Below are 13,056 nucleotides of genomic sequence, written 5' to 3'. Positions count from 1 at the left end.
TATTTTCCACGAAAGATTCTCCAATCGCGCGACATGTCCACGAGCAAGAATTTCGTGAGAAACGATTCGAAATTCTGTTCGAACGAAAAAATAATATTTGTAACGACGCTTCGAATTCCATTATTTTCGTTGAACGAGTAACGAGTAAGTTCGTTCTTATCCGGTTAAAAATTTTGCTCGTCGCTGTTCTACAGTCCACTATACCGTGGCCTATTGAGCAATCGCGCGATCGACGAATATCTTACGATTGCACGAGCCGAGATCTTGGTAGATCTTCTCGAACGCCCTCGACGGAAATGTCAAGGCGAGGTGGAGCTGGGGAGATAATTCGATCTCGTGGAACGTTAAGCTGGGAAATACGAAGAGGTTCCAAGGAGACCGGAGAGACCATCGCTACGAGCGTTCCTCGTCGTTGGAACGGATCGATCGTTACCGCGTGGAAATCGAAAACGTATCCTTCGTGCGATTTGCGTACAGTTGGTTGCATTTCGCGTACCGGGGTCGTCGTACCACGTTTACATTATTCATTTACCGCGTGACGAACTTTCGATTTAATCGGTTTTCGAGACGCTGTCGCTGAACCGTCCGAAACCTTCGATGGTATCGACGTCTTTCGTAACGTCGACGCTTTTAGTCCCATTAACGGTCGTCTCGTTCGAAATTACGGTGGTGTTGCAATCCTCTCGTTCGTCTTCCGTGGTCTCGACGATCCGTTGAGCTTCGAATTCGTATTTTTCGGTGCTGGCGTAATCCTCCTCGACGCTCGATTTATGGTTAGACGGTACGGTAATGGTCTCTTCCGTGTGATCGTCATCGAGCCCAGGAGGGACGCTGGATCGCACGACTTTTGTGTCCTCGCCTTTGCCGTCCAATGGTGTTTCCTGGTAGCGAGTCGCTGCCAGGAACGGACTCTCCTGCATGAATTTCGATTGTTCCACTGCCAAGTGTTTCGCGATCGTTTCCAACGGTGACCATACCTTGTTCATGAACTGTTGCCGTTCATCCGGTAACATCGACGCCGATTTGTGAATTATGTCCTGCCTGAAAACGATAGTTGCGTCTCGAGTGTATCGATATACGAGAGGATACAGTGGGAAGTAATACACGGGGCAATAAATAAGAATCGATGGGCGAGTATACGAGAAGATATGGAAGGAAGTAACCCACGGTTCGTTGAATAAAATCCGGTTTTCTTTCCTCCATTTACGATAATAGGTTTCCGAAATGCGACTATCGTTTGGCAAACGATCGATTCGTCTTTATCGCTCTGTGTGTAAAGGTGTCGGGTAAAAGGCATTGAAAAGCGAACCGAAGGTAGAATGTACGATTGCGTCAGAAAACTCTAGACGTCTTCAAGGTTCGAACAGTATTCGACAATTTGGCATTTGAAAAATGAACGCCATAGAAAGTTACAATTCCTTCTGTTTTCGTTTACGAAACAGCTTCGGCTCGTCTCGTTGATCGGCATCGGTGGGGTACGATCGACGATATCGTTCACGAGCGATGCTTTATTCGGGATGTTATTATCGACGGGCAATCCCGCTTCTGCGTTATGTTCTTTACGACACGTTACAGAGGCAGACACGGGCACCGTTCGCGGTTAATAAAGCAGATCGTTGTACGCGTTACGAAGGAACACGGTCATCGAAAGGAATTTACGACGGACCTTTTTCGAGACGATCGCGCGTTCATCTTACGAATTTAGTCGGTGACATTTCACGTGGTCGTCCTTAACCAGCCTGGGACGCAGAGGCGCACAACGGTTTCGTTCGATTTCTTTTAAATGGAATCGACCTGGCTCGCGGATCGTTCGGTGAAAGTCTCCCCGTGTGTTGGCCGATCTTCCTGCTGCTTTTGCGGATAAATCTAACATCGAACGGTGGCACGAGCGCTATTGTAACGATTCCGTACGATTTACAGACCGATACGCGACCGACAGACCGCGTTTCGCGGATTACGAATAAATCTACGAGAAATCGCGAAAGCGGTAACTCGTTGCGTAATCGAAATTAAGGGAAGACGACTGTACGAATATAATTGGTGGACAATTTGCATAAGTCGATGTTTTCGCACAGTCGTGTCCGTAAGAAATATATAGATTCGTTACAATTTGTTCCTTCGGTCTAGAACGTGAATCATATATTGTAATTAAACGCGGGTTTCTTAAAGAGGAAACGAAAGGAACGTCCCTGATACTTTTTATCGATACGTATGTTTCCGTAGGCGGCGCTTCGAAATTATTATAATGCTCGACTCGTTACGATGAAATACCGCGTGGTCGATAAAAACTCTTATTAAAATTTGCGAATAAAATAGTGTCGAGTCACTGCGATGCGCGAATCAAGATGAACTCGACGCTGGAACTCGATAGATGGAACGTACAACTCGCGATAATAGACACCGAGAGCTACGGTCTGGTGAAACACGATTCAGATGACATTACAGAGGATCCATCAAAGTCGTGGAACCTATTATAGAGGTAGTTGGACTCGCGAAGGCCTATGTATGTAACTTTCGACTCGTGGAACTCGATACAGACGTTTTTTGAAACTCGTGAAACTTTGCAGAGACGATCCAGCACTCGTGAAACACAATAGAGATGACCCAGAACTCGTGAAACTTAACAGAGACGATCCAGAACTCGTGAAACACGTTACGGGCGACTTTGGACGTATAGAACCTGCTACGGACGATCTTCGAACACGTGAAATGTATTTCAGATGATCTAGAACCCTTTGAACTCGATACAGGCAATCTTGAACTCGTAAAGCTCGATATAGACGATTTTAGAACAAGTAGAATCCGATATAGACGACTCTAGAACAAGTGACACCTGATGTGAAAGATCCAGAACTCGCGAAACTTATTATAAACTACTTCGCTCAAATTTCGTGATTTTCAACATCCATACCGTTGCTTAGCGAGTTCGTGAAATTTCTTAAATGTATAATTCGTCCATCTCTGGAATCTAATAATCGAAAGAATCTCTAATATCAATCTCCTTCGAATCGAAGCCACCAACCGCTCTATCCGGTTCCAAATCTCACCTGTTCATTCGATTCTTCTTTCTGGGATACAAATTTAGGTGAAATATCATCTGTTGCCTTTCTTCTTCGTCCATCGCGGCTTGGTTGGACGTCGGTCCCATCGTCTGCGAGGGTGGCACGTAAAACTTCTGCCCTCTGGTGAGTTGTACCGGTCTTCTCGGGTCGTAATCGTCCATGGACACTTGTTTCGGTCTCGTGGTCTTTTTATTCTGCTCCAAAATATCGGTGATCGGATAAATGTCCAACATGACGCTGAAAGGTTTCGGTTTCCGTTTCTTCGCGTTGTTATTCGTATAGGTGTTTAGATCGTATTGCGATTCCATTGCCGATGGTGGTTGCTTTACGTAATTCAATGGTCGTCCGTATGGATCGTAGTAGGGACTGTACCGGTGATACCCTGTTGGCGAGAATCTGAAAAAAAAAACGTATGGATTAATTTCGTGTCGGGTTACTTCTATTTCTACGTTTATTTATAATTTCACTTCTATATCATTTTCTTGACGTTAGTGGTTCTAAAATCAAAGGAATTCTATCGCTGAGACTCTGTCGGGGTAAATAATTATCGAAGAGGAATTAAAGCGCCGAGAAATTCTTATAAATCACTCGGTATTTCCCAGCTTCTGTAAACTGTCGGATGATCAACGATAGCAATCGATAACAATATCTCAGAGTGTACGAGGATCGCGCGTTAGACGGATTATATAGATCAGAAATTCTTCGTTTACAGACCTGAAGTTGGACGTAGCCAACAGATTAACATCCGTCGGATGTTTGGGTTTGTATTGATACAACGGATCTTCGTTCACCGCATAAGGAGAGCTTTCGTCTTCTTCCGACCTGTCGCTGTTGGACATCATCTCCCCTATCTCGGGAGAGTAATCGTACTTCTTCGGGTTCACGTAGACACCGGTGAACTTGATGCCTCTGTTCGGTACCTCGTCGTTCGTCAGGTACTTTATGATGTCCTGGATGTTTCTGGACGAGTGTGGATATCTGTACTGGGAGAGCTGGGGATACTTCGATCTCTTGAAGGAAACCGGTTGGGGTGTTTTGAGTTCCCAATGGAAAGGTGTTGGTCGACTCTCTTCCGAGCTTCCATCGTCCTCGTTCGAACCCGGATATTTGTACCTAATCAAGAGTTACTTAATTTTCCGGATTTTCCATAATTTTCACTTAGAATATCAAATTTAAATACCTTGATTTCGCACACAGTTTACGAAACAACCTGGACTGAAATACAAGTCTAAGATAAACGTCCCAATTATCGACACATTTTTTTCAACAATATCTACTTCGAACGATGATAAAAAGTCCCGAGTATTTTTGAAGACAGAGAATCTTACGTGGTAGGTACGAAACTATACAAATAGTAATTACCTATTTTATATTTAAATTCTTGCGAAACAGATGAGTATCGAAATCAGGTGCACTTACTTTAATTTCCACGAAATACGAGCATCGTACACGCACGTTAATGAGAAACTTTGTGCGACGAATATAACGCTTCGACGAAAGAACAAAGGTCGAAGCTTATTTTACAAGCGTCGTGCGCGTCTTGTCGAATCAACTTCGTATAAACATTCGATTCCATTATGAAAGGTCGAAACGTTTTTCATTTTTTTTTTTTTTTTCTTACGCAGTAGAACGAAATGTCACGCGAATAATTCGTTTTATTACATTTTAATGACCCGGTAAAATTGCTTGGTTATTTCATCGCATATTTATTTCATTCTTGTTTAATACGTTACCGCGGTCAACACTCGGTACAACATAGATGAGAAATTTATTGCTATAGGAACGGAGATATTGCGCAATCATTTAGAGAAACGTAACCATCGTTTAAAATATCGTAAAATTAGTAGGACGATGTTGAGTGGAAACGGGTAATGGGTTGCTACTTTACCTTTGTTTAACGCGATAAACGACCGCGTGGTTATCGAACGACTGTTTCCCCTCTACCGATGGATCGTCCATGGTGTTCTCGATGGACTTGAGGACTCTTTTCCGTAATTTGAAGTTGTTCAGATTCTGTGATCTGTACTCGACGTCGGACGCTTTACGGTTTTCCGTTTCGTCGTAAAGCAGAACGTTCCCGTAGTTCTCATCGTCGGAACGATCTTGAATGTAAATGGGGCTGCTTCGGTTCACATCGGGCAACAGAGTCGAACTGGTGAACTTTTTCGTGACGTTGCTCGGTTTCTTAAGAGCATTTTGTAATATGTATATGTGCTTCGTTTCCTGGTTCACTTTACCGTGCAACGAAGTGGCGGACGTGAAGTCGTACAAAAATATCCCCACCTGTAAATTTCATAGAAAATTGTAGCCCAATTTTCGAGATCGGCAATGCTCGAAAACAACACGGATACTCGATATCGATCCACTTTCCATGTAAATCGAGTTAACATTTATATACCGCCGCCACGGTACCGCGCTTTCGAATACATTTCCCCGTACTTAGAAACGGAACATTAAGAATTGAAATCGCGGCTCGGCTTGCAAGCACGCGTACCACTTTTCCGTTTTCATTCATTAATTACATTTCAATGAAAACCGTCGGCTAATTCGTGTCAAAACACAGTTAACGCCCTATATGTGAAACACGCAGAAATCTCGTTTGACGCTTGGTTCGCCATGCATGGATACCGAGGTACGCGGTGAAATTGTAATTTTTAACATCGCCGCTCTGTACCTGTTACATTAATCATGGGAGAAAACTCTTGCGGTGGATGTAATTGCTCTATTGTTCTCCACAATGGCGCCTCATTAGGAAACCGTTTGACGATAAAAGCTTTACTTTTAACGAAACCATTATCACAGTGAAAACTGAATACCCGTCCATTGTTGGACTTGGTTTACCAAAACCGATCGAGACGACAATTGCTTCGTTCGCGATCGACCAACGCGCGAATCGATCTCAGTTTCGAGTTCGGAAATGTAGCTTCGTAACTCGTAGCTTTCCAGCGATTAAAAAATTTCATTACCCGTTACATCGATCGAACCGATTCTCACATATTTTAAACCGTGATTAACATATTAGGCTCGTTAAACATTTATCGACCTCCGACGTATGCACGTTGCAGCACGCGAACCAAGCGGACGCGGATGGCGTTCGAACGCTACACAAAGTCGTAGACTGTTAATGATCGATACGTAATGTTCCTCGAGCACGCCGCGCAAAGTCGTTGAACCGAGAGGATGTGTAGCAACAGGAAGGTGTACGGACAGCCACTTTGCGAGATGAGCGGTTTTTCTAACGAGACAGCGTATAAGCAGAAACTGGTAAATCAAACAACCTGTTATGTAGGTAAGTAGCATGTAAATATTAACACGGCAAATGAGTCAGATGGTAATATTCCGTGTAATAACCCTTTATAACTCGTTATGTTTTCGAGGAAACGTACAACGTACGAACAGCATTGCACACTCCAGTGTACGAAACTGCCGGACCTTTCGTTACATGGAAATGTTTGCTAAATGAATCTGCACGTTAATTTATACGCTTCTCGAAGTGTTTGCAAATCTCATGATATTATTTATTTTCAGACGGAGAAAATGAAAATTAAGAGAAATATTCCATCACAATGGAGTACGATTAACGATGCCAGGTCAATAATAAATTTGAAAAGATGTTTCGGAGAAAGTTGAGAAACCTTGTAGATGGAGATGTCGCTACGTTGAGCGACAAGCTGCTTTGAGATCATTTTGCGAATTAACGTGACATTTCGACAACCACGTATTTCTTTAGAATTATACGCACGATATGGTGTACTGCCAAATATAGTAAGGGGTTCTCAAAAAATGAGAATCTTTGTATTCAGAGATAATAGTAAAAGTGGGTTGCAACGAATTGCGTACAATTTCTCTTACGTTCTGTGTCTAACAATTGGGATTAGAAATGCGACGGTCAATTATGATTTTCAATGTTTGATACTCACTAATATCACTGCAACCACGACCATAACTCCTATCGCGAATTTCCTGGTAACGGAAGCGTATCGACTTCTGTGGTATCGATCACCACGATCGGTGTAAAGTCCAAGTTGAGATGTACTGATCGCAGTTCTTCGTCCTGTTTCGAGCATGTCCTCCCGTGGGATCTGTTGGATCCTATCCTTTGCAATTATTTATTGTCCGCGTTGTTTGGCATGCTTGTAACGATCGGCTTACCGTAGTTGGCACGCTCAATTATTTACGAGTATGATAAGATCGTTACACGAATTGTGCCTCGCGCGAAAGGAACGTGTAAGAATGTTCAACGATAGGTAGTCAACATATTGCACAGAAATTCGTTTAAAGCGAACGCGATCGCGCGTAAACGTTTATCACGTATCGAGTCATCGAGCTACCGTCCAACTTCGATTCTAATGGAACAATCGTTTTACTTGTAGTTTTCTTTTTTTTTTGCAGAGAACGGTAGACGGTATTCTTTCGAAGCTCCATATGCAACTAACGAGCTCTCATTTCGCGCCACGGAGTTTTCACTGGTGATTCTATCACGAAGGTAGAAAATTTCTTTGAACGTGGGGGAGGCTCGTTATGGTAGTAGGAGCCTGGTTATGGGCTACTTACCGCGCCAGGAGGCTAGAGTCAAATATCATACTACGGTGCCCGAAGAGAATGTCAATGTCACTGTGTCACGGCGACTGACTCGACGAATCTACCATTATCGTTCGATTCGTTTTGTTCGAAATGGATGAGAGGACGGTTGTAATTTTCTATCGAACGAAGAAACACGACGCGTCCGTAGTTTCCACGTTATTTCGTTCGCTCGAAATGCAGCACTCGTATTAAAACACAATTCTATCCGACGTTCTTTCGAGGGATCTTATCACGAGAGAATACATCGTCCGCGCGACACGCATTGTTCGTACGAGGTGCACGCGTCATTTACGTGTCTCGTTTCGTGCAAAATTGTATTTCATAATCATCAATATTCATGAGCGACGAGTACGTCGTCGTGGGCGGAAAGGTGACTCTTGGGACCCTCTGGCGAATCAAGTGTTTGATTTCTCGCTTTCGTTCACGATCTTTTCGGTGGATCATCTCGGTGAACGTTGCATCGAAAAGATCAAGAGTGCATTCGAAGTTAATAGACCGATATCTGCATAACGTCGAAACGGATGGACTTTCTCCGTCGCGTATTACCATGGAATATTAATAAGCGGCAGGCTCTTAAACTGGCGCAGAATAGAAATCCGTTCGCGATCAAGGAAGACCATTCCTTCTTCCGTATTCTCCCCCGACCGCTCGCATCGATAAGAGGTAAAGTGAGACAGCGTGTGTACATTTTATACAAATTATATTTACTTGGTTGTGTGCATGTGTTACATATACAGACGAGCGAAGCTCTTTTTACAAAAATTATTGTGTTTCTTGTACGACGAAGTGGAATTGGTTCGGATTGTGTACGTTACGACACGTAACACGGAATTACCGACACTTGTACTCTGCGTACACCGTGTATCGAGTTGTACCTCGATTCGCGAGTTCGAGAACATCCTCGTCGAGAGGGGTTTCGGATAGTACAAATCTTTCGAAAAATTTCGTATTCGTTTCGCGAATTCTCTACACTATTCTCACCAAAACGTCCCAGATACATGCACTTGATACAAGTAACTAACAAGGATGTTGTTCTCTTTTCGCTACTCGCGTCAATGATTCAGTATTACCGATTGCAACCTCATCAATTCGATCTCCTATCGTGATATATAAATAGCTCTTACTCTATACATACATATATATATTTATATAAAATTACAGAAGGGAAAGTGTAGTTTTGCGACTGTCAGTTCGTTTTAATCGCTCGTCGTCCACCTCATCGTAAGAAATGCGGCAGCTCGAGCGGGTTTTCCGGCACCTCGTAGAAGTAACCGATAGGTCTCTTCGTCGTTGGCGGCAAGGTAGGAGGTGACGCGGGTTGGCCGGTAGGCGGCGGAGTATAGATGGTCGAGGTCGGTTCAATGGTATACAAAGGTGTCGGTGGAGGCGGTGGTCTGATAGTGACGCGGGGCGTAGAAGGGGTTGACGGTGGGAGATAAGGTTCGGGTCTTGTGCTCGGTTTCGTTCCACCAGTTGGCGGCAGGTAGGAAATCGTATTATCGGTGGGACCGCGAGTCGAAGGTCTGACCGTTGACGGTGTTGGTCTCGGAGTGGTAATTGGTGGTAAATAAGTTATCAAGTCAGTTGTGGTTCTTGTGGGAGTAACATAGGAAGTTGTCGGTCTGGTGGTAACATGTGCAGGTACAGTTGTACGATCCGGTGGTAGATAAGTGGGCGGGGTTGGATGCGGAGTTCTCCGGGTAGTGACATACGGAGTTGTGGTAGTTCTCGGGGTAGTGTAGGGAGTCGTGGTTCTTTGGGTAGTATAGGGAGTTGTCGATTTTGTGGTAACGTGTGCAGGTGTAGTCGAACGATCCGGTGGTAGATAAGTAGGTGGCGTTGGATGCGGAGTTCTCCGGGTGGTGACATACGGAGTTGTGGTAGTTCTCGGGGTAGTATAGGGAGTTGTAATTCTTTGGGTAGTGTAGGGAGTAGTCGGTCTGGTGGTAACGTGTACAGGTGTAGTTGAACGATCCGGTGGTAAATAAGTCGGAGCTTGAGTTCTATGCGTGGTAATATAAGAACTTCCGGTAGTAATATAAGGAGTTGTTTGCCGTGTGGTAGAGAAATAGGAAGTTGTGAACCTTGGGGTAGTAGGTCTGGTAGTGATACGTCCAGGAGTAGTTGAACGATCCGGTGGTAGGTACGTAGGGGGCTGTGTTGGAGGTCTGTACGGTGGTTGAGTAGGTGGTACATATGGCGGTGGTGTAGGAGGTCTGGGTGGTGGAGTTTTAGGTGGTTGAGGTGGGAAGGGTGGTACGTATGGTGGAGGTGTAGGAGGTCTGGGTGGTGGAGTTTTAGGTGGTTGAGGTGGGAAGGGTGGTACGTATGGTGGAGGTGTAGGTGGTCTGGGTGGTGGAGTTTTCGGTGGTTGAGGTGGGAAGGGTGGTACGTATGGCGGCGGTGTAGGAGGTCTGGGTGGTGGAGTTTTAGGTGGTTGAGGTGGAGAGGGTGGTATGTACGGCGGCGGTGGTGGAGTATAAGGTGGTTGGGGCGGGAAGGGTGGTACGTATGGCGGTGGTGTAGGAGGTCCAGGTGGTGGAGTTTTAGGTGGTTGAGGTGGGGAGGGTGGTATATACGGCGGTGGTGGTGGAGTATAAGGTGGTTGAGGTGGGAAGGGTGGTACGTGTGGCGGCGGTGGTGGAGTTTTAGGCGGTTGCGGTGGGGAGGGTGGTATGTATGGTGCCGGTGGTGGAGTATAAGGTGGTTGAGAAGGGAAAGGTGGTACGTACGGTGGTGGTGTAGGAGGTCTAGGTGGTGGAGTCTTAGGCGGCTGAGGTAGGAAAGGTGGTACGTATGGCGGTGGTGTAGGAGGTCTGGGTGGTGGAGTTTTCGGTGGTTGAGGTGGGAAGGGTGGTACGTACGGTGGTGGTGTAGGTGGTACAGGCGGTGGAGTTTTAGGTGGTTGAGGTGGGAAGGGTGGTACGTACGGTGGTGGTGTAGGTGGTACAGGAGGTGGAGTTTTAGGTGGTTGAGGTGGGAAAGGTGGTACGTATGGTGGCGGTGTGTGAGGTCTAGGAGGGGTTGGGGTAGGTGTCGGTAGTGGATTTGGCGGAATTGGGTAAGAGTATCCCGGTGGTGATGGGCTTGGAGGTCTAGGAGGTCGAGGTGGGAAAGGATCTACGATGACTGGTGGACCCGGAGGTTTAGGTGGTCGAGGTGGGAAGGGATCTACGATGAGTGGCGGACCTGGAGGTTTAGGTGGTCGAGGTGGGAAGGGATCTACGATGACTGGCGGACCCGGAGGTTTAGGTGGTCGAGGTGGGAAAGGATCTACGATGAGTGGCGGACCCGGAGGTTTAGGTGGTCGAGGTGGATAGGGATCTACGATGACTGGCGGACCCGGGGGTTTAGGTGGTCGAGGTGGGAAGGGATCTACGATGACTGGCGGACCCGGGGGTTTAGGTGGTCGAGGTGGGAAAGGATCTACGATGACTGGTGGACCCGGAGGTTTAGGTGGTCGAGGTGGATAGGGATCTACGATGACTGGCGGACCCGGGGGTTTAGGAGGTCGAGGTGGAAACGGATCTACGATGAGTGGCGGACCCGGGGGTTTAGGTGGCCGGGGTGGAAAGGGATCTACGATGACTGGTGGTTGAGGTAACGGTAGTTTATTTGTCGGAGTTGGGTAAATGTATCCCGAACTTTCAGTGACTGGAGGTGGGGTAGGTCTAGAAGATCCAGTTGGTGTAGGTTTTGGGTAAGTATAACCCGATGGTGTTGTTCGTGTGGGTACAGTATATGTATAATCCGTTGATGTTGTTCGGGTGGGTACTGTATACGTATAACCCGTTGATGTTGTTCGGCTGGGTACTGTATACGTATAACCTGTTGATTGTGTTCGGGTGGGTACAGTATATGTATAACCCGTTGATTGTGTTCGGGTTGGTACTGTGTAAGTATAACCTGTTGGTTCTGTTCTTGTTGGCTCGTATGTTGTCGGTCTTGGTGTCGGATATGTATATCCGGTAACTATTGGAGGTCCAGTTTGTTTCGTTGATGTTGCCTCGGTTTTTCTGCAAAGAAGAAAAGCTTCATGCATTTGTTGCCGTTGGATAGATCGAGGTTGACAAGAAATGATTATCGTTTGTTAGAATATTATTGCCAAAGTCTTATCTTTATCGTCCTTTGTATGCAGACGTTTTTATATCACCGATTCGATCGTTTTTTTAATTTGAATTCTAACTAATTCTTACCGAGGTGGAAGTGTAAATATCTCGTTTGGCGGTTCATATTTGTACCCTCCAAACTGTGTATTTGTTGCTATCGCTCGTTTGCTTCTCTCACTGGATGCTTGCGCATAATGCGTGGAGAGCACTGCCACTACCGTGGCAATCCACACGATTCGCTAAAAAAGAAAATATACCCGAACTCGGTTAAGCTGCTCTGAAACGATGGATTCGAAAAATTGTTACAATCTCTTCGTGTTCGAACGATATTAATTAATGTTCGACGCATGTCCTTCGAACATGTTTTTTATCTACATAAGTTACTTTCATCGAGGAAAACAGTAATACGACAGTGACCTCGATCACCGAACAAGATAATTTCGAAGTAAATTAAGTCACGGAGTGCCACGTAATCGATTATAATACGTCGAAGATTGTCTTCGTGGGATTATCTCACGCTTCACCCACGAACATCTTACATAACTTGTATCGACCACGTGGCACATCGTATGATGTACCGGTGATCGTGAAAGGTCCGTTCGTGTGAAATACACCGTACGATACTCTCATTAATCAGCGACAATTCAACGTCGAGTAGCAACACGCATCGGACAACTAGCGTCTCCTATCGAAATTCGCTCGGTCGTTTTCCGAAATTCTCTTTTCACTTTTTTAACGAAACGAGTAACGTGTCGTGAACCGAAAGTGCAATTTCTATTTCTCATCGCAGTACCCTGCGTCGTTTCTTTTCAAATTCAAATTCGTAGCGTAACTTTTGACCGATACGCGTCTATGATTAACTTCGCGCGGGAATTGCGTGTATTATATTACTTCCCTCGCATCAATCGTAACCAACATCTCGTTCGAGACCGATTCGATGCAAGATCGAGATTTCGTATCGAATCGCGTTTACCGCGACTTCGTGCGTGTTCTACGTATTCATCTTTCTAACGAACAACGTTCCATTCGACGCCTCGGATTAAACGGAGTGTAATAATGCAACCACCGGCCGCAATTATCATTCGCTGGCACAACGAGCTTCATAAATCAGGGGAGCCCGAGTGGAAGCATCGTCGTCCAGAAATTAAAACCGTCTTATCCGTTTGCGACATCGTGAACGCGGTACGAATGATGGTTCTGGCTCGAAGAAACGTCCAGTGACCTTTAGGCGTATAATTTATATACAAGGATCGCACGGCTATGGGGAGAAGATATTCTCTTTAGTGTTCTTTCGCCAGTAT

General features: G+C 45.5%; 2 protein-coding genes across 2 annotated transcripts; both read right to left on the bottom strand.

Annotated features, from left to right (window-relative positions):
- Window positions 1-551: 551 nt before the first annotated feature.
- Window positions 552-7,162, bottom strand: LOC143144867 (uncharacterized). Its single transcript, XM_076307723.1, has 5 exons — window positions 6,983-7,162; window positions 4,951-5,345; window positions 3,777-4,175; window positions 3,048-3,458; window positions 552-1,041 (listed from the first exon to the last, which is right to left on the bottom strand). The coding sequence occupies exons 1-5, from the start codon at window positions 7,127-7,129 to the stop codon at window positions 552-554; spliced, it is 1,842 nt and encodes a 613-aa protein (XP_076163838.1). The 5' UTR covers window positions 7,130-7,162.
- Window positions 7,163-8,359: 1,197 nt separating this feature from the next.
- On the bottom strand, window positions 8,360-12,104 carry LOC143144929 (uncharacterized). Its single transcript, XM_076307809.1, has 3 exons — window positions 12,081-12,104; window positions 11,843-11,994; window positions 8,360-11,662 (listed from the first exon to the last, which is right to left on the bottom strand). The coding sequence occupies exons 1-3, from the start codon at window positions 12,102-12,104 to the stop codon at window positions 8,863-8,865; spliced, it is 2,976 nt and encodes a 991-aa protein (XP_076163924.1). The 3' UTR covers window positions 8,360-8,862.
- Window positions 12,105-13,056: the final 952 nt, after the last annotated feature.

The sequence above is a fragment of the Ptiloglossa arizonensis genome, chromosome 3 (assembly GCF_051014685.1).
Source record: "Ptiloglossa arizonensis isolate GNS036 chromosome 3, iyPtiAriz1_principal, whole genome shotgun sequence".
NCBI lineage: Eukaryota > Metazoa > Arthropoda > Insecta > Hymenoptera > Colletidae > Ptiloglossa > Ptiloglossa arizonensis.
This window is presented reverse-complemented; position numbering and strand designations above follow the sequence as displayed.

Excerpts from the sequence above, each read along its gene's own strand:
- LOC143144867 (XM_076307723.1), bottom strand. The coding sequence starts at position 7,129 with ATGCTCGAAACAGGACGAAGAACTGCGATCAGTACATCTCAACTTGGA. Across the intron at positions 3,459-3,776 it reads TTGGCTACGTCCAACTTCAG|ATTCTCGCCAACAGGGTATC; the intron begins GTCTGTAAACGA and ends TTTTTTTTTCAG. Across the intron at positions 1,042-3,047 it reads AAGAAGAATCGAATGAACAG|GCAGGACATAATTCACAAAT; the intron begins GTGAGATTTGGA and ends TATCGTTTTCAG.
- LOC143144929 (XM_076307809.1), bottom strand. The coding sequence starts at position 12,104 with ATGCGTCGAACATTAATTAATATC. Across the intron at positions 11,995-12,080 it reads GTCGAACATTAATTAATATC|CGAATCGTGTGGATTGCCAC; the intron begins GTTCGAACACGA and ends TTTCTTTTTTAG. Across the intron at positions 11,663-11,842 it reads ATATTTACACTTCCACCTCG|AAAAACCGAGGCAACATCAA; the intron begins GTAAGAATTAGT and ends TCTTCTTTGCAG.